This window comes from Macrobrachium nipponense, chromosome 36, assembly GCF_015104395.2.
Source record: "Macrobrachium nipponense isolate FS-2020 chromosome 36, ASM1510439v2, whole genome shotgun sequence".
NCBI lineage: Eukaryota > Metazoa > Arthropoda > Malacostraca > Decapoda > Palaemonidae > Macrobrachium > Macrobrachium nipponense.
Genome location: NC_087220.1, coordinates 8,369,290 through 8,390,948, shown reverse-complemented (window position 1 = coordinate 8,390,948; position 21,659 = coordinate 8,369,290). Strand labels below are relative to the sequence as shown.

At 35.1% G+C, this 21,659-nt stretch overlaps 1 protein-coding gene across 1 annotated transcript in view; it reads left to right on the top strand.

Moving 5' to 3' along the window:
• The window catches only part of LOC135203509 (carboxypeptidase B1-like), a 170,409-nt gene extending 152,259 nt beyond the window's left edge, over positions 1-18,150 (top strand). Inside the window, exons 2-10 of the mRNA XM_064233239.1 lie at positions 258-342; positions 728-884; positions 3,993-4,138; positions 4,288-4,378; positions 6,452-6,567; positions 12,441-12,530; positions 14,223-14,307; positions 15,656-15,783; positions 17,638-18,150. Of these exons, the coding sequence (XP_064089309.1) occupies positions 258-342; positions 728-884; positions 3,993-4,138; positions 4,288-4,378; positions 6,452-6,567; positions 12,441-12,530; positions 14,223-14,307; positions 15,656-15,783; positions 17,638-17,685 (946 nt within the window). The 3' untranslated portion in view covers positions 17,686-18,150. The remainder of the gene's footprint in view (positions 1-257; positions 343-727; positions 885-3,992; positions 4,139-4,287; positions 4,379-6,451; positions 6,568-12,440; positions 12,531-14,222; positions 14,308-15,655; positions 15,784-17,637) is intronic.
• The last annotated feature ends 3,509 nt before the right edge of the window (positions 18,151-21,659 follow it).

Genomic DNA, 21,659 nt, shown 5'->3' with positions numbered 1-21,659 from the left:
CTTGACGAAAATTGGTTTGCCTAATGAGGGTCAGTGAGAAAACAAGGGTAGCACCTACGAAGCTCATTGTTACAAAAGACAGATTTTTCATACATCAAACGTTTACCTTTATTGCATTCTCCATGGTTGTCTGCAAAAATATTTTTATTCTGTATTTTACGTGCATGACTTATTGAAATTTAAAACTATAGAAGTAACTTAGGCAATAGGATAATTAAACATTTGTTTCATGTAATGTATTTATTTTTTCATTAAAGGACATTAGATTTGGAGAAACATGATGCAAGGGAAAACCTTCCTCGAGCTTCAGTGACATTCACATCTTACATGACGTTTAGTCAAGTGAGTATTTAATAATAACTACTGCTTCCTGTTTTGAAGTCAAACTAAATTTTGCTGAGTTTTTCCTTATGTAGCTGTTGCTGTATTTTTTTTTACCAATTTACAGAATTTCTGGATATTTTCATAGGTAAATAACATTTCTTGAAACACATAAAATATGGAGGTAATGAACAATACTGTACCATATAGGATACCTAAAATGTAAAATTAAAATGACATGTCAAAGACTCAGAAAAAAATATTTAATGATATGTATAATAGCGTATCGATTTAGCTCAAATAAATAATCGACTCTTCCCTTGGATATGTACTAACACATTATCATAAGTAATGTCTAAGGTTTAACAATCAATTCTAAGCTATTTTGAAACCTTGGTTATGACAGATGTCCAGTTACTTGGAGGGCTTGCCAGCCCAATACCCCCAAAGAATCCGAGTGGATAAACCTGGAAGGAGCTTTGAAAACCGCAATATTTACCGTGTTCGGATGACTAACAATATCACAAATACCGTACAGAAGAAAGTTGTCTTTGTTGATGGAGGTCAGTGCCTAAGATCTAATCACTAGCAGAACGGGTTTTATTTTTACACCTTTTATATATCTTTATAAGTTAAGAATACTGATTATATTATTTAGCACTCTCCATCAGTCCTTATTATTATTATTATTATTATTATTATTATTATTATTATTTTTTTTTTTTTTTTTTTTTGCTCTATCACAGTCCTCCAATTCGACTGGGTGGTATTTATAGTGTGGGGTTCCGGGTTGCATCCTGCCTCCTTTAGGAGTCCATCACTTTTCTTACTATGTGCGCCGTTTCTAGGATCACACTCTTCTGCATGAGTCCTGGAGCTACTTCAGCCTCTAGTTTTACTAGATTCCTTTTCAGGGATCTTGGGATCGTGCCTAGTGCTCCTATGATTATGGGTACAATTTCCACTGGCATATCCCATATCCTTCTTATTTCTATTTTCAGATCTTGATACTTATCCATTTTTTCCCTCTCTTTCTCTTCAACTCTGGTGTCCCATGGTATTGCGACATCAATGAGTGATACTTTCTTCTTGACTCTGTCAATCAACGTCACGTCTGGTCTGTTTGCACGTATCACCCTATCCGTTCTGATACCATAGTCCCAGAGGATCTTTGCCTGATCGTTTTCTATCACTCCTTCAGGTTGGTGCTCGTACCACTTATTACTGCAAGGTAGCTGATGTTTCTTGCACAGGCTCCAGTGGAGGGCTTTTGCCACTGAATCATGCCTCTTTTTGTACTGGTTCTGTGCAAGTGCCGGGCATTCACTTGCTATGTGGTTTATGGTTTCATTTTTCGTATTGCACTTCCTACATATGGGAGAGATGTTATTTCTGTCTATCGTACTTTGAACATATCTGGTTCTTAGGGCCTGATCTTGTGCCGCTGTTATCATTCCTTCAGTTTCCTTCTTTAGCTCTCCCCTCTGTAGCCATTGCCAATTGTCATCGCTGGCTAGTTCTTTAGTCTGTCTCATGTATTGTCCGTGCATTGGTTTGTTGTGCCAGTCCTCTGTTCTGTCTGTCTTTCTCCTGTCTCTGTATATTTCTGGGTCTTCGTCTACTTTTATTAGTCCTTCTTCCCATGCACTCTTGAGCCACTCGTCTTCACTGGTTTTCAGATATTGCCCCAGTGCTCTGTTTTCGATGTTGACGCAGTCCTCTATACTTAGTAGTCCTCTCCCTCCTTCCTTTCGTGTTATGTATAGTCTGTCCGTATTTGCTCTTGGGTGTAGTGCTTTGTGTATTGTCATTTGTTTTCCTGGTTTTCTGATCTATGCTGCGGAGTTCTGGCTTCGTCCATTCCACTATTCCTGCGCTGTATCTGATTACTGGCACTGCCCATGTGTTTATGGCTTTTATCATATTTCCTCCATTGAGTTTTGACTTGAGTATCGCCTTGAGGTCTCTGCATATATTCTTTTCCTGATCGTGTCCTTCATCTCTTGGTGTTTTATATCTCCTCCTTCCATTATTCCCAGGTATTTGTATCCTGTCTCATCTATGTGTTTGATGTTGCTCCCATCTGGTAGCTTTATCCCTTCAGTTCTCGTTACTTTGCCTTTTTGTATGTTGACTAAGGCGCATTTTTCTATTCCAAACTCCATCCTGATGTCCCCAGATACAATCCTTACAGTCTGGATTAGGGTATCTATTTCCTTGATGCTCTTACCATACAGCTTGATGTCGTCCATGAACATCAGATGGTTGACTTTGTTGCCTCTTTTCTTGAGTTGGTACCCGGCATCCATCTTCTGTAGTACTTTTGTCATGGGAATCATGGCTACTACGAAGAGTAGTGGGGACAGTGAGTCGCCCTGGAAGATCCCTCTCCTGATATTAACCTCTGCTAGTCTTATTCCAGAGCTTGTAAGTATTGTATTCCAGTTGCGCATTGTATTTTTGAGGAAGCTGATGGTATTTTCCTCTGCCCCATATATTTTCAGGCATTCTATTAGCCATGTGTGTGGTATCATGTCGAAGGCTTTCTTATAGTCTATCCATGCCATGCTTAGGTTGGTTTTCCTTCTCCTACTGTTCTTCATTACCATTTTGTCTATCAGGAGCTGGTCTTTTGTGCCCTTACACTTCCTTCTGCAGCCTTTCTGTTGGTGGGGGAGTGGTGTTTGTCTCCTCGGTAGGTTGTATAGCCTTTCACTGATGATACCTGTTAGTAACTTCCACATTATTGGTAGGCAGGTGATAGGCCTGTAGTTACTGGCTATATTTCCCTTACTCTTGTCTTTTTGTACTAAGGATGTTCTTCCTGTGGTCATCCATTTGGGTGCTTGGTGATTTGAGATACAATGCTGGAGTTGTTCTGCTATTCGTGGGTGTAGGGCCTTGAAGTTTTTGAGCCAGTATCCATGGACTTCATCGGGACCTGGGGCTTTCCAGTTTGGCATTTTCTTTAGTTGGTGTCTGACTGTGTCTGTCGTGATGTCTGTGACTCTTTGTTTTATTCTCCCCGTTTCTTCTTCCTTGACTTCCTGGAGCCATGTTGCATGTTTGTTGTGTGATACCGGATTGCTCCATATGTTTTCCCAGAGTCTCTTACTTGGTTCGGCTTCAGGAATTTCTTGGTGGTTGTCTTCTCCTCTTAGTTGGCTGTATAGTCTTTTCTGGTTGGTTCCGAATAGTTTGTTCTGTTGGTATCCCTTATTCCTGTTCATGTACCGTTGGATCTTGTGTGCTTTGGCCTTAAGCCTCTGTTTTACATCTTCTATTGTGTTGTTTAGTCCCCTCTCTTGTACTTTGTATTTCTCGTTGAGTTCCTCCCTTGTTTTCTTGCTTCTTAGCCTTTTTTCTGCCATCTCTTTTATTATTATTATCATTATTATTATTATTATTATTATTATTATTATTATTATTATTATTACACAAACTGAGAAATTGAAAACTGAATGCTTTTATTACGGAGGACTATTCCATTTTAACATTAAAGGATGTACTTCATTTGGGGCTTAGTTAAGGCTTTAGCCTAAGTTTTATGTCTAATTATTTATTCTTCATAAAAATGGATAAATAAAAGGGATACAGTGAATACACGTTTCTACAAAGTACCCCTGTAGACAAAGTTATTTTCATTTCGTGATTTGTCGTTTTATTTCTAGGTATACATGCTCGTGAATTGGTTAGCCCAGCTGCTGCCTTGTATGTTATCGAAACACTTATCGCTAATACTAAGCTTACAGAAACTATTGAGTGGCAGATTATGCCCATGCTTAATCCCGATGGATATGAATACGCTTTGAACAAAGTAAGTTGGTTTGATAATTTATATATTTCAGTTCTGTTTCATTTTATTGCGTTTAATAAAAATTGCGTCTTAAACAATATCCCATCTTTTAATGTGTTTGTAGGGACTTATAAATGAATGGTAGTTTTGATGCTCCTCTTCCTTTATAGGATCCTTTGTGGCGCAAGAACAGGTCTAAGTCTCCTTCTTCCACTTGTTATGGTGTTGACCTTAACAGAAATTTTGGATTTCAATGGGGAGGTAGGTCTCATTCACTGTCGGTGTCAGTGAGATTTTTTTGTTCATGTATTTGAGATAGTGGTGGAAGCAAAATGGATAAATAAATAAAAGAGAAATTTTGAATAATAAGAGTGAGGTTTGTTGAAGAGAATAACAGATTCTAGTTGCAAGGCAGTGTATACAAGAGGAGGAATGACACAGTAAAATTAAAAGGGCGATAATTAATTAAAATTTAGTGGTGAATATGAGCAAGCAATCCTCCGAGAAAGGAGTTGCACGAGTGTAGAGGGCATGCTACGAGAATGAGTTTGTGGTCTGCTGCATTCGAAAAGAAGCTGATTTGAATGATACAGTGGTGGAAGGCTTAATGTAAATTCGAAATTTATTGCAGAGGTAACCACTGATTCTATAAGGAGGGCAATAAAAAGAAAGGCCAAGAAGGGACCAAGAATTATGTGATTACAATTAAAATGCCGAGGTGTGATGATGATCGAATAATTGTGTGACTGTCTAAGGTAGGATGTCAAGATGAGGTAAAGATTCCGAGTAAATGGGCGAATGTATAATTTCTTTTAAAGGGAAAGAATGACAAAAATGACTAGATGAGTTGATCGAGGTATATTACTAAGTTATACCTGGTAATTTTGTATGGTATGTTTTGGATCGAGAAAATAAGACGTAAGAGGAAGATTGGCAGGGGAGGTACAAATAGTTGTTTGAACAAGGTTAGAGGAAACGTTTTATGAAACATTTATGAGAGAAGTTTTAGAGTAATACAACAACGTGAACTTATGTATGTTGCCGATGGTAATTTGCTGAGAGGGATGAGAAATACATATGGCAAAAGTGAAACCTATTTTAGATTTTGTGAATCATACAGTGGCGAGTTTGGTGTAAAATTGGGTCTATAAAACTTTAATATGCTAATTGCAAGTTAGGTCAGGGAAAGTGAACTATAGGTCAAGTTAATGGAATACAGAAAGGACTCTGGGTGGAATGTCTTTGAATTACGTGGTAATCAGGATGATGGAACAATAAATTTTAATATCTTACTTAATGTCAGTAATCTGTAATGCTATGTTTCTCTAATTTTTAATAATTGTTTTCATAATTATTTGTATTTCTCTTTATAGTTCTGCTCTTACGTAATAACGCCCCTTTTCAATTTTCTTTGCTTGCATACATTCAGCGCAGCTCCTCTTCGCTGTCACCAAGCAAAATGGTAACATCTGCAAACTTCAATCACTTTGCACTCTGTTTACAACTCTTTTTTCTTATTTCACAGTTTATGTCGTACACATGCCTGAATTTGGCAGGAATGTGTATGGCACAGTCAGTATCAACTTATACCTTTCTTGATAACAGAAAGCTAGTGTTACTGAAAAGTCATCATTCCCCAACTACTTGGCGGTTTAAGTCTACCTGATGACGGATCATTCATCACTTTTAATTCCCTTTCAGTGTTTATTCCGCTGCTTATAGAAGTTCAGGGCATGTACAGGCACAATAATATTCGTTATTGTTGACACCAGTGGAAAAGGAAAACAGTAGGTGGTAATGGTACTTAGGCTTCCTTGAGTACCAGAAGAGATGGAAGACCCAGATCTACTCGGTTGAAACCTATAAGCTATGAAGATAGGATGAGTAATGTTTTGTTGTAATGACACCACATGAGTGGCAGAATTTCTCAAAGGCCCTTTATGTACTTGTCGTTGGAGAGGTTACTGATGATGATACTCATGGAAAAACTCGTATTATCAGTATTCTAACTATCTTTCGACTAATTCTATGCATTGCTACTCATCATTCTTCCTTGCACTGCTTCACAGTCCAGTATCTTTCAGGTGTAACTGAATTATTCTACCTCTAAAGCATGCCTTTTCCCCACCCAAGATTTCATCCCAATTCCTCTCTTCCCCACTTACTTTACTTAGCATTTCAGGCAAGAACAATCCCACGCTCCATTCACATTATGCTATCCTGTGAATCTTTCAGGTATATCACCTGTTACGTTCGACACAATAATCTTCAGTGCAAAGAAATATTGATTACAATGTAAAACAATTTACTGCAACACATTTCTTACTTTTCAAGGACTTGGGGCTAGTAGTTCCCCATGCAGTGATATCTATAAGGGAACATCAGCATTTAGCGAACCAGAAAGCAGAGCTCTAAGAGATGCTATGTTGCCCCTGAAAGGCAAAGTAAAGGTATTCATATTTTTCTCATTTTCGTTTAGCTGTCTTTTTGAAGGTTTTCATCATTACCAGTTCAATTTCTATAAAAGACTTGAATGTCACTGCGGGCATACAATTAGTAAATGTTACTGATGTTTGGAGAGCTGTGTTCAATCTTTTTTTTTAATGATACCAAACTTTCAGCTTGTTATTGTCCTTACAGTTCAATCTGATACCAATCATTCACACTTTGCACTCAGCTCAGGCTAGTCTACTGGATTTCTTAATTGGGAAGCAATTATTGGAGAAAAATAGACTTGAAAGTTTTGTAAGGATAATCTCATTCTTTTAGGTAGAAACTAAAAGGTACATAAATGACAGAGTTATAGCTACGAACGCACAATATTTGTTAAATGTAATTAATCAGTCCAAAATCCTACCATATAATATAATAATAATTTTATTTTGGTGTATAAATCTTCAACCACAGTACATCCTCGTGTTGACTGTGTTTGAATGCTCTCTTCTAACTTCTAGTCCGTGTGAAATAGCATTTTAAATCAAAATTACAAAAGTTCGTTTTCTTGCATGAACATGCCATATGGAACATTGGAAACCCCATATCCATAATGGGACAAATTCGGTCATTTTGAAGCTGTATGTAATTCACACTTTTAACCTTTTCAGAGGGCACATTTTTCCATAGTTTCCCGATTTCCTCTAAAATAGGGGTTGGGGAAAAAAGGAAACCAAATTCTAAGAAAGTTTATTTCTATAAGGGTTTTCTCTAAAGCTGCAGTTTTTCCACAAACAAACCCAAAATGAAATACAGATTTTTTTTTAAAGTGAAACCAATTTAGTTTGGCCTCACATTTCCTTCAATATCTCCTAAACTGCCAATTTCACAGCAAAATGTTATAGAATCGGCCGTATACAGTTAAGGTTATAATTTAATTTGGAATGTTTGTTTTCCTAAACACGCTAATGTTATCCACAAGAAACATGAAAAAGGAGGTAGTCCGAATTTTAAGTCGATGCAAAATGAATGAAAATAGTGGGTTCAGTCAAACAAATTGCAATAGTTTCTTCTGTTGCAAACCACTTCTGTTACTTCATTGCTGGAAATGTTTATCACAAAACAGTAACAAATACTGGAAAGGACACTTACGGTGGGTCTGATGTTTGCAGCCACATCACCAATAGCCATATCTCAAATGGTCATTCGGAATTCGGAATATTTTAAGACTAAACCAATAAGTATTACAGTAATAAGATAAAGAAAGCTAGAAAAAATTGGAGTTATGTTGAACTACAAACCAATATCAGCCACTGTCCAGGATGACATCAGAGAGCAGATTGATACTCTTTGCTCCAGCCAGGATAATCTGGCTTTATGGAGACCTAATGTTTGTAAATGACCAGTGCATAAAATACAACATATCACCTGTCATCACATTAGATCAATCACTGTGGCTCAAGGGAAGACAAATTACCAGCCATGAAAACCAACTGTAACATATTGTGCTCATTCTCCGGTCATTTCATACCTTAATGAGCTTCTCGGGCACTATGGGCCACATCATGAAAGACAACAGAATGAGAAAACTACTTGAGCTTGTGTATGTACCTAACACTGTCAACCATAGGCTGGATGGAAAGGCATGTGAGCAAGCAGTTTATGGCCACTTCCTAGTTGTTGCTGTTTTGAATGCTTCAGTGATCAAGAAAGTATCAGATCATGAGGGCACCCAGAATACAATAGATGGCGCATTGCAGAATTTTGATAAAGTTTTTCAATCAACAGTGATAGAAGTAGAGGTGCGAGACTAGGATATTGTGACAGTTTAAAAAAAAAGGAACAGAGATGTCAAAGATCAGCTACAGCAGAGCCCAAATGGAAAATTATGGGTTCGGTGTATTGTGATGATGGATATCTTGCAGTCTACACTCAGAGATCGAAGAACCAGCCGACCAATATTGTACTTCTGGGCACTACAATGAATACTGCCATCTTTTATATGCTTCTGGACACAATAACTACACAAAATCTGCACATCTATTCCTCCAGGACATGGTGGATCTAAAACTGAAGAATTAGAAACTCTATGACCAACTTATCGAGCCTGGCTTTCTCTGCATTAGTAGATCTGACAGATACGGGGCTGAGTTAGCACCAGATCTTGTTATTGAGCAGGTTCTTATGAAATCCATAGAGTCGTCAGGAGGCCTAAAACATGGACTAGGTACGGATGAGACTCAACAAACAAGAGGGTTACAGGCCAATCTTTGCTCAGATAAGGGATGAGATAAAAATTGTTCACAGGAAGACTAGCACTGAAAGAAATAAAGTCTTAAATGAACCCAGAAGGATGAGAGATCTGGAAGACACTTACAAAATTTTCAAGTGCCTAGAACATCACAGTCCTTTCACAGAAGATGAGTATCAATACAATATAATTTAAGAATTATCTGCAACACAATCAAATGCTCACCTTGCTAAAGAAGTTTGGAACAATATAACCAAAATGATGGGAGACCAAAAGACAGGAAACTAGATATTCAGAAAGAAGCACCAAATCACGACAATGGGTAAAAAAACAGTAACAGATAGAGTTGAAGCGCAGGTGGATCCCCAAGCTGGATCCTCAAACACTGTTTTAGTTGTTACTTGTAATACCTATTAATGCAGAAGTTGGATTAAGTGAAATCATGAACTACAAGCTTTCTGCATACCCACCAACGCTGTGCATAATTAATGGACTTCCTCGAAGTGCCACTAAGGTTCAGCTTGTAGATGCCTTGGTATAATTCACTACAAGTTTAATTGAGCCAATTTCTGATGCTAAATGTTCTGTTCTGATGGTGGAGCCTTGCTCCAACGCATCAAATGGACCACAGGATAAACATATGAGGATATTGTCTCCAAGTATGTTACTCTTGTCAAGAAAAACAACAATCATATTTCTGTCTTTGATGGGTACAGCAATAGTGCATCAAAAAATTTGTGACTCATTTAAAACTAAAAACATGTTAAAGCGTAATCGTTTGGAAATAAGGAGTCAATTTTAGCAAATTACAAAAACAAATAAGGTTTTATTTACTTCCTTTCTGAAACTCTGAGGGAGCAAGAGGTATTTACAAATCATGCAGAGAGAGATGCAGATCTTCTAATAGTGTAGGAGGTAGTTAACTTGAAAATTAACTGTTTCTCCTCTGACATCACATGAAGCCTAGCAGTCAACCCGTGTTCATGGTATCACAAAAGTCCAATATAAAGTACCCCATTTGGAACATTGGAGAAATTAGTTCACATCTCGGTGAACGATGCTGCAGGTGTTTGCCATTTGAGCACGTCAAGTTTAAATACAAAAGAAAGGAAGTTGTATTGGAAAAACAAATGTCCTCTTCGAGTGTGCAGTGCCATTCCTGTCTGGCAAATCATCCACTCATGAGGAGAAAAAACTATAATTCTGGAATTTAGTTTTAGTGTGGATTGTGCATCTCTTGATGAGCTGAAAAAGAAAAAAATTCCAGGGCTAAGTCATAAGGGTCTGAGAAGTGTTGATGTTAAAGACCTGCGCCTACTAGTGATGCAGCTAAATATCACTCATTTCGTGTTTATTACCAAACACAAATCTGGCTAGGAAATAGTGATATTAAACCTAATGATTGTGGTTGGAAGAGAAGTGGAAAATATTAAATTCCTTGCATGATGGATAACAGTCCTGCTTCTGATGCCTTACTAAAAGTAATCAGATGCAAAAGCAAACGCTTCTGTGATAATGTAAAAAACATGGTCTATACTGTACAGATTTTTTTGGTGAGTAGTGTGAAGCTAGACTCGTGTGGGGAAATATTAATAGATGAAAACATTGACCATGACTAATTTAGTTCGTACATGTACTTTGCGCCGAAATAATAGCAGTTTTTTATTTTTATTTTTATGTTTCTTTCAGCTCAAGTTGCTGATAAATCAGTTGTTGCTTGTCATTTTAAGTTATAGTGTTTGTATTAAAGCCAATGTAATCCCTTAGTAAATTTTCAAGAGAACTTTTTTCTAAATATTAAGTGCAGTTGCAAATGATCCAGCTTACTGCAGGTGCTAAGGGTCAGATTCCATGCCTGAAATGAATGAATATAAATATGTTCTTATTAATATGCAATTAATATATTCAAATTCAAAAAATTAGATTTTCTAGGAGAATCTAGCTCAATCAAGTAAAACGTCCACCATTTTCAATATGGAATTACTCACATTCATGAGGGAAGAATTTATAATTTTTTAATAGTTCATAAAGGTCGTAATAACACATTCATGTGATAAAACAAATTGCTGTATTTTGCTTGACAGGACCCAATATTTTCATCTATTTTGCATGGACTTGAAATGTGGTATATTTTATTTTTTGCATCTCGTGTCCAAATACTAGCATGTAAAAATATATGCCAAAATAATGTAAAAATCTTCATTCCAAAATATCAATTCTATAAAATTTTACTGTGAATTAATAGTTTATGAGATATTGAAGGAAATGTGAGACGAAATTCAATTTTTCCTTTTTTTCTGAGAACCTATATTACAATTCTGGTTTTGCTTGTGGAAAAAGATTTTATTTCAGAGCAAAAGTATATGGAAAATACTTGTGTAGAATTTAATTAACCAGTTTCTTGCTCTCTATACCTCTTACCCGTAAGATGCACAGTTTTCGAGAAAAGCAAGCGGACATGAAAAAAATATACCCACCTAAAAGTTTAAAAGTGGGAATTATACAATTTTCAAATTGTAGAGTTTGTCTCATTTTGGATGTGATGTTAGTGTCCATACAACATGTTCATTCAGTGAAACAAACAATTGCAATTTGTTTTGCTAAACCCCATTTTTTCACCTAATTCCCATCGACTATTAGCTTATGTTTTAGGGCACTTATTTTGTTGCCATTTCAAGGCTGAATAATTATAAAAGTAATACGCCACACTAATGAGTTGGACTGAAAGTAAAATGTTCTCATTCAGCAGTTAAAAAATACTTACAAAAAACAAGGTATCAGAGTCAAAAACCATTGCTTTTGTGCTATGCTAGTTTGTAATAAAATGTCTTTTATTTTGAATTAACGCTAAAGATTAAAATGAAATGAAATGTATATGATTCTCTTTTGACAACTTTCAATGTAATATATTTCTTTGATATGTAGATTTAGTTTTCTGGCTAGGATATTCATTTTGGTGTCAATGTAAGGATTGGTAGGTGTAACTCTGTTAAAATTGCCGAAAAGTAATATCATTGAAAAAATTATTTAATCGTAGCCCATAGCAATTTTTTTAATGTATTGTAGAAAATAAATTTGCTCAAATAAAGAAATGGAAGTAAGTTTTTAAAGCATGTAAAACCTAATAAATAACTTTTCCTGTTATATGCAGTATAATGATGTTAAAGACAGCTATTACTAAGCAAGGCATTTTACTACCATATCTGGCAGCTTATATCATATATTTGTATTTACATTACAATCTATAATTATGTCTTAAACTATGACAATTTTTCTATTTATATCGTATGAGCAATGAAAATTGTCACTTATATACTTTAATGCATAGTGTTTAAAATCAACTTTATTAAATTTTAAGTGCAATGCTTTTGCAAAATTAGTCAAATTTTCCATCATTATTTGGTAGGACAGGTAAACTGATAATTAGGTAAACTAAACATTGTTAAAGATTTATTTATTTGTATCTTGACTGATTATTACGGCACAAAAAAAAATTTATAATAATAACAAAACACTGTACTTGAAAGGTAAATAATCACACAATGGTAAAAAAAACTCCACTCGGTAAATTTATTCTGCACATATGTAGAGTTATGGGTGATGATTAAATAGTAATGTGGTGTAAATTTTCATTTTCAGGCTTACATAACTTTCCATTCCTTTGGGCAAACCATACTCTACCCATGGGGTTACTCAACTCAAGTCAAGCACCCTTTAACAGCAACCATGGTAAAATTTATTTCATTCTGTACAGTATATTGATGAATTATTTAAACAATGCGAGTGATGCTTAGAGAAAATAAACAAAGGATAGGAAATAAAAATACTTGGGCATTAATACATAAAAGCAAGAAGTAAATCCTGAGGAGGTTTGTTTGAAAGTACCTTTATTCCATTTCAATGTTTGCTGGTTGTATTTAAGTATCATTTTTAGTATATTATAGCAGGTTTGCTAAACCTTTGCCTTTGTTAAGCTTGCAAGTAATTTAAAGTAATTTTTTTTTTCTAATTCTGTAAGATGAAAAATGAAAGAATAAACCATCATTAACTCTGAAAAGAAAACCCAAGCTCTTACTCAGGCCATTTTTCGAAAATTTAGTAATATTGTTTTCCTTTTTTGCTTATCATGTCACATTTTATTCACTAAGATCACCTTTTCCTATAATAAAAAATCCTTGGATGTCTTCCTTTCCTACGGTTTGCAGTTCTTTTATAGGTTTATTATTGTTCCTGCACAGTGTAACTAGTTCAAATATGCCTGTTTCTGTCAGTTAATTATTATTACAGAGAATCTGAATCCCCACATCTTCAGTAAGTGACAGGAACTCAAGTAGTAAAATCAAACATTATATTGATTAAGATTAATTGATTAAAGCTGTTAACTCACTTATTTGTTTAAATTATTCAGCTAATGTATTCATAATGATTGTCAGCTCACTGTACACTTTGACTTGGCCATTTACATTATATAATTTGCAACGTCTTTTTATCGCAAATTTCACTTGTAATGAAACCTACTGGCTACTCTTCTTAGATTGATAGCTTTATTAAAAAATCCTGGAATCTAATAAACCTTTTCTCTTATCTTTATCTGGGGAGTTTTGATTTTCACTTGCGTCTGTTTATTGTTTTAAGTTGCTATGGAGAATTTGTTTACATTTTCAGGTTACCTAAAAGGCTCATGCACCAAGCCATGTTGACTAAATTGTCAGTTTCACTACTTTATTATCTGTGATCTGTTAGTTTCTTATCTGAGAGTGAACCTTTAGTTTTTTTTTTCTCAGGAACCGATTCCCTTTATCATATCTTCTTTTTCTCTAGAGATCTTCAATCCCATTATTGTGCCACCCACTTATATACATAGGTTTCTTCTTTGTAAATTTTTTTTCATTTTCCTACTCAAGTCACTTCTAGATTGAGTCCAAGTCAAATGTGGATTGAGTTTCATCAGGCCACGTCTCTGCATATTGTTTTTTCTATCACACTACTTTGCTTTTAAAATCTGCCGGACTTTTTGTCACCAGAGGTCTCTTGAATATTTGGTTTTATAATTATGTAAATGGCAATTTATTATAATACCTGAGAGGCTAAAGCTGTAGTTATATCATCATTTATGGAGGAAGAGTGAAGGAATCTGATGAAAACCTTGTGACTTGCATCATATCCAACCAAATTTCATAAAGATGAAGCTTCAACCCTCCTCTGATGATCATTATGAGTCTTTTTATATATCTTTTAATTATTGTCTTTCTTATATTTAGCTTCCTACTGCTTTTTTGCATGACATTCAAATATGTATTAGTCATTAATTCATGCACTTTAACTTCTATATTACCTTTTAGCATTATTAGTTTTTGGGAGGAAATTCAGATACTTTAAGCTGTTCTTGTATAGTTATTACTGAAAATCTTCCAATTTCAGGATACTGCTGCTAAAGCAATGGCGGCACAAATTAAAAAGACAACTCTAGCTGTGTACAGTGTTGGCAACTCTGCTGTTGTATACTGTAAGTAAAATTGACTTGTGCGTATGCCTTTATTACTACAGCGAATGGCCAAGTTTTTATAAAGTTTACTACCTCCCACAAAGAGAATTACTGAAAGTTTTCCAATTATCATTTGCAAGTTGTTCTTTGATGTGGATTACAGACACAATCTGATTTCTTCATCTAATATAAGTGAAGACATAATTGAAATATTGGTTCATTCAATATGCACAGTAAATAATGATTATAGGCTGTTAATGTTTCCTTTTATTATAGCAGGAGTCGGTTACGATAGAGCAAGGTAAACTATGTGATGAAGTGAATAAAAATAGGGTTATTGGTTACATTCATACACTAGTCTGGGACTGTAAAGTGATGGTCATCAACTTATAACTGATTGATCGTCTGCTTGATCCTGACTGGTTAACTGTTCACCTTCATGTACCATCTGGGTGATTCAGCAGTAAAGGTTGAATTGCTGCAAATGAGTAGATTTTTAAGGGCAGGCTACTAATGGTCTGGAGATTTAGAATCCTCGTTGCTGATATTGGGTGAGAATCTGCAGTGTTGTTGACAGTAGAGGTGGTTGAATGTATTAGGGATTTTCATTATTTGGTTGAATGTAGAAATACTCGATGGCCAGTCAACAGAAGTCAGTAACAAGTTTTCCAGACTAGACCTGTGCCCGAATGTGAATTATATAAATGTTTACATCTGGAAAGCTATCATGCGCTGTTCATCACAACATACTGCCCTACACCACATTATGGGTACTCGGAGAAGTTAGTTATAGAACTGAAGAAAGCCCCAAATAGTTGTTGTACTCCACCACCTAATATTCCATCCCCCTTATAACCAAAGCAAAAAGCCTTAATCATTGGGTATGTCACACCTACCACTGATCAAGCCTTCAAATTTTTATTCCTCTGCAAGTTCATGAAGACTTTAGCCTTCATATGTGAAACAGGCGTGCTATGCCCATCCATGGTATCCTCAAGAAAAAGAATGTGCCATTTTAACTGCTCAGTGCACTGCCAGCTAATGCTCTGTGCATGGGCCTCTATTACGACACAGACATTTTATTGTGGTGAATTATTGCATAATCTATTACAAACATATGTCTGAGTAATAACAAGCTGTTAAGCATTACTGTAAGGTCCATGACTGGTACATAGATGTAACTTACATTTCCATTTAAATTTATTACCACCTTTTATTTTATTTACAGTGACCTTTTCCTCATATGTTCTTCTGTTACAAGAATGTGGTTTTTGTTAAATGAGAAATGGGAAGAAAGTATTTTTGCCAAAGGGTAACTTAAAACTGGCTAGCCATGGATATACTTTCAAAACGCTCATCCTTTAAACAGATCCTGTAGCTGGAGCTTCTGATGACTGGGCTGCGTATGCAATGGACATTGCTCATTCATACACAATTGAGCTGAGAGACAAAGGGGTGTATGGCTTTAAACTACCTGCGTCTCAGATATTGCCTACTGTGAGTTAATATTGTTTTTTTTTTTTAAATCATTGATTTGTTTGGCAAGAACTACCCCTCGAGTTTTAATTAAAGTAAGTTCTGTATGTTGATTTCAGGGAGAGTTTCTCAGAGTTTATTGCCCATCAAAAGACTTTCTGTATCAATTTCAATAGATTGTGAGATAACGAAATTTATAATTTTTTAAAATTTAGTAAGTTATATTTTGATAAAAAGGCAATGCAAGAAATGTTAATTATGATTGAAAAGAATATTCCAATATAAAAGGGACTCAGTTTTCTGTTATTTGTAAGTAACTATTTTAAGAGTTTTGTATACCTGACTTAAATTTCAATTTCAATCAAATCTTGCATATTTTGATACACCAAATATTAAATTTGTTTAATCCCATGTGTTTTGGATGTGATTATCCCATAATATTATCATAAAAGTTTTTAATCTGGTCTAGATATTTATTGAGCCATTTCTTCATGAATTGTTAGGATTTCCTAAAAATCTTTAACCTGCTACTTTTCTAACTTCTCCAAACCTTCTCTTATTATAAATGCAATTCATCTCAGTTGATCAGATTTTGTATATTTTCTCCCCCCTGGACACCATGCAAGTGCAAATTTTTCATTTGCAATACGATCCTTCCAATATGCTCTAGCCACGAAACTTGGTAATTTGTAATCGTACAACTCAAGACCACTAACTCCTTCAAGGAGAATCTTAGAATGAGCTCACAATTTGGGTCTCAGTAATTGTTCTGAACTAATAGATCTGAAATCATTCGCATTTTATTCACTACTTTTTCCTCCTTACTTGTCAGATTAATTTTAGACAATAAATTATGAGTGGTCTTGAATATGTTTCTGGGAGAACTTGACGGATGGCAATGCTGATGGTATACCATATCACCCTAAGAATTCTTGTGGCTGATATGGTCCACCTTTATGGAAATCTGATTTCAAGGTCTGCTCATAGTGTTAGGACCGATATCGACTGACTGATAACTCTCAAGCACTAGGAGCGTTAATTATACCTAGCAATAATCTATTAAGTAGACAAATCTTATTAACAAATATCCCATGGCGAAATGATTTATTAGCAAATGTAGACGGCCATCACGGGAAATGGGAAGTTCTGCAGACTCTTCCCACTTAATCAATTCAGGCTCTAATAAGACTAAAGTAGATTAAAATGAAATTCTACTTAAGATAGAAAAGTGACTCGTGATTCATTGACCTCTCTTTTTGTGAAACACGATTACTCAATGTTCTTAATTCTAAAAACTGAAAAATTTCGTGCGAGTAAGATAACCATCAACACGACGAGGTGAATAGCATTCAAAATACAATAATTGTACCATCATACGAAAAAGAAGATGAATCAATAAAGAACTTCCTCCATTGCTATATTTTTATGGGATGAATATATGAAACAATAATTTCACATCTTTTTTCTTTCTTTCATCTAGGACAAGTTTGCCTGCTCTTGTATGGCTTGCCTCTTCTATTCACCAAAATTTCTATCTATCCATATCACAACTCCATATATTTCTTATGCGTCTTTATATCTACAGTTCACTATATAAGTTTTATGTTCTTTCTTTGCAGCATTTCTACACTCTCTCCTTTCATTACTGCTAGTTTCCAAACTTGCTAGGCTTATTTTCACTTATCCCCCGCTGGCATTTTGTGAAAAGAACTAACTTTTCGACATATTTTCTTTACAAATTTTACATTCCCTTACTGATTAGCTTTGATAAACGTACTTACTAAGCATTGTCATTCTGAAGTGTATAGTTGGATAAAGCTCCTAAACTTGATATATTTTAAACTAAATTTAAATCAAATATCATCAACTGAACAGGTACGAGATGCCTGGGAGGCTGTAAAGACTTTGGCTACACTGGTCTGAATGAAGTAACGGAAAGAGTCAACAAACGAAAGTTCCTGCAATGAAACTGAGAGACAAGGAGTTACGGTTTGCAACAGAGATCATAAATACTGCTAAAATTATTGAAAGATTTTGAATTAGCGTTTAATATTTTTCCTAATGTTTGTCATATACTATTTTATTTTTGTTTTTTTTAGTGTGTTACATAATTTACTGACATATATTTGAATTAATTACCTGAAAGGATTTTTCTTTGGAGTTAGATTGTGAATATTATGTTAGTTTCAGTTTAATTTTTGTTATCGGGAAACTTTCAGAAGAATCTTTGATTTCAAATAGTTATCAAAAGAGTTATCTGTCACTAAGAACAATAGACTGTTCATACGAAAGAACGTCAGTTATTTGCTTATCTGTTTATATTGTCTGGGATTATTTTAATCTTTCTGTAACTAATATATATACATATATATATATATATATATATATATATATATATATATATATATATATATATATATATATATATACATACATATATATATATATATATATATATATATATTATATATATATATATATATATTCCTTTTGTCTTTTCTATACATTTCTTAAGGGAGATCACACACAATTCATTGAAGGGATATTAACTGTTTACCATTTTTAGAAGTCTCATTTTAGAAACAGCAACAATTCTTTTTAAAGTAAATAGGAAACCCACGAATACTTGTCATATATAAATTTTTACTCTAATCATGCTAAACAAATTAAGATGTCAACATTTTCCAGTATGTATATCAGAGGTCTTAGAATTTGTAGTCCTGAATTTTTAGAAGATGAGTTTAAATTATTGATACAATATGAGATTCATTATGTTACCTTCCATATTTTTTTGAACAGTAAAAATAAAGTAAGAATTTCAAAATAATCTCTTGTTACCATTTCATCCTAATTTGATTCCTTCTGTAACCATGTTGAAAACTACTGATATTAACTCAGTATTTAAAGATGATAATATTTTGAGAAATAAAATAATTAGAAATAGCCAGCCAAATTTAAACAATATTGTATACAGTATTCCTTGCAAAGATGCTAATAAGATTTATGTAGGTCAATCTTCAAAAGGTATTACAATGAGGTGCTCACAAAACAAATATGTCATTTCAAGAGGCTTATCGAATAATGGCATTGTGGATCATTGGCTTCGGGCCATGCCATTAACTGGAATAAGGCATCAATAATCCACGCGTTCAATGACCCAAGGAAAATTAATTCGTTGGAGATATTTTTAATGAAGCACGTCTACAAGGAATATAAATCTCCACCCTGGATCCTCTTTCCCTGTCTTCTTTGCTCAAAGAACATTCTGCCAAGAATAACAAACTGTAACCCTGCCCTCCATTTGTATAAATAAGTCTCTCATCCTCTTTTTGATTCAGCTTTATATTGAGAATGTAGAAATAAACTACGAAAGTAATTGTGCTAAGTCCTTAGTATCACTCACCTTTCTACAGTGAATTTAAGGAGATATATATATATATATGTATATACATATATATATATATATATATATATATATATATATATGTGTATGTATATACATATAATTTTGACTCACTCTAACTATGCAATGGATATGTATACTTACTTGATTTAGCAAATGCCTTGATCAGGGATCAAACTTTAAGAGTGGAAAAAAAACTCTACGGATGAGGGACTACTTCAGAGTGAAGAAATATTATTCAAACTCTAAGATTTAGCTAAATTAAGTATATTTATACAAACAAGATTTGGTAATTAAATGTATAAGACCTGGATGAGGCGTGACCTTAACTCATAAAAAAAAACTAACTGAACTTTAATCTATGTCATTACGTACATGGACATATTAACAATATAAGCTTATCATCATGAAAAAATTGAAATACACATGCTTTTAAAACAAATATAATGTAATGCAACATAATATAATAAAGTAACAAAATTACTAAAATAGCTAGGAGATGCACTTCAGCTTGATAGGGTAAGAAATAGACTTAGCGGAATACAAAATAAATTCTTTTAATATGACAATACTGATTTAAGGTACGATATTACCCTAGACATCCTTTCTGAATCAAGGGCTAGATTGCTCTATTAAAATGAGGCACTGTTACACTATATGAGTGCCATGAGCTCAGTGGCTCTGATTCAATACAAGAAATGGGATTCTAAGGCTATATTGAATATATACATGGCACTGCGCCAAGGCCCTATTGCCAGGAGAGCACCCATACTCAGTCATTATAAGCGCTTTAGGTGCTTGACCTTTCACCTGTAGCACTTGGAGCTTAGGCCCTTGATGCAGGTATCCTTCCATTTACTTCTCCTGGGAAATGCTGGAATTGCAGTTAGTGGACACTACGCTTCATAAAGGGAACACTGTGCTTCATCTCCATTAATATTTCATCAGGATCAACTGGGGGAACGAGTGCTGGCTTTATTAATGGCCCAGACTCTTTAATTCACCTTAGGGCTTAATTAAGTATCTTAGAAAGAACCAATGGTATTGATTTCTGGGAAGGCACAGGAGTGCCTTCAGGACCTAAGTAGGGTTGGCACTGGAGACTATTTTACTAGTTGTAGTGGACACTATGCAAGCCACTGCCTTTGGCTGCTGCTACAACCTCGACAGTGGTAGTGCCAACAATGGAATCTGAAATAGTACCATCCACGTCAGCTGCTGCAACAACCAGAGTAAAGGCGGTGCCATCTACCTCTGCTAACTGTCGTTGCAGTTCCTGGATTTGAGCAACCAACTTAACTCTTAGGAAACTGTCCACCAGAGTCTTGTCTTCTGAGGACTTATGAGAAGAGGATGAACTCTTTTATGGTGCAAAAGGATTGCAGTTTGCAAGATCTCCTGAGGAGACATGGGGACTTTGCTCTGGAACTGGCACTAAGGCATACTCAAGCACAGGATTTGAATTTGGGAATGGCAAAACATCTGTGACAGTCAGAGTACTGTCCTGATCAGTGCGATCAATTGTCCTGGCAATAACTCAACGACAGGGCTGGGAAAATCATCCACTTCTGATGGAGGCTGAGAGGGAATTGGATCTCCTGAAGGGAGGATGGAAGAATGTTCAGGCTCTGGTTCTGTGACAGGCCCAGGTCTTGGCACTGGCTCTACATCCGGCCATAGCATACTAAACCAGCTGAAATTTGGTTGTTCCACCTCTGGCACTGGGTTTTTGTCAGGCCAGCACAGACTGTCCAAACTGAAAACAGTTTCACACTTCTGTAGGGCAGATGGTGACTCTGGCACTGTCTCTGGCTTGGGCATGCCGAACAAGTTGCTTATGCCTAGGATATCCAGCATAAGGTCTGGAGTGGGGTCCAGGTCGGGCTCAGGAAATAGGCAAGACTCAAGGGCCTGTCCTGTGAGTAGCTTGTAGTCTTCAGGTTACGGAACAATTATATAGACTGACTAATAACAAATGCTGACTGACTCACTCACTAATAATATACGCAAAAGTTGACAAAAAATTATTGATGTTTGTTGGGCATCATACATGTAACCAGAGTTGGTGTCCTAATTCCATACCTAACCTTACATTCCGACTCTTCTCATACAGTGTTACAGTTCTTAGTAATGAATTTCTCATTAATTATTTTATGATTTTTTTATAGACAAAAGTTGAATTCCTCCATACATATTTTTTCAGGCACTTCAGAGTTGCAAGCCACAATGTGTTGATGCCTCATGGATTCAAAACTTTTTGACTAATTTCTATGATAAAAATTCATGTTCTTATTGGGGCACCGATGAATGAATGAATAAATGAATAAGTGAATGATTCAACGATACTAGAAAACGAAGTGCTTATAAAACATATATGAATAATAAATAATTAATATTTAAACCATTACGTACAAATTGTTATGGAATTAAGAATATTTTTAGATGATATTAAGGGAACATAATGTTAGAATATCCAGCTTTCGATGTTAATGCG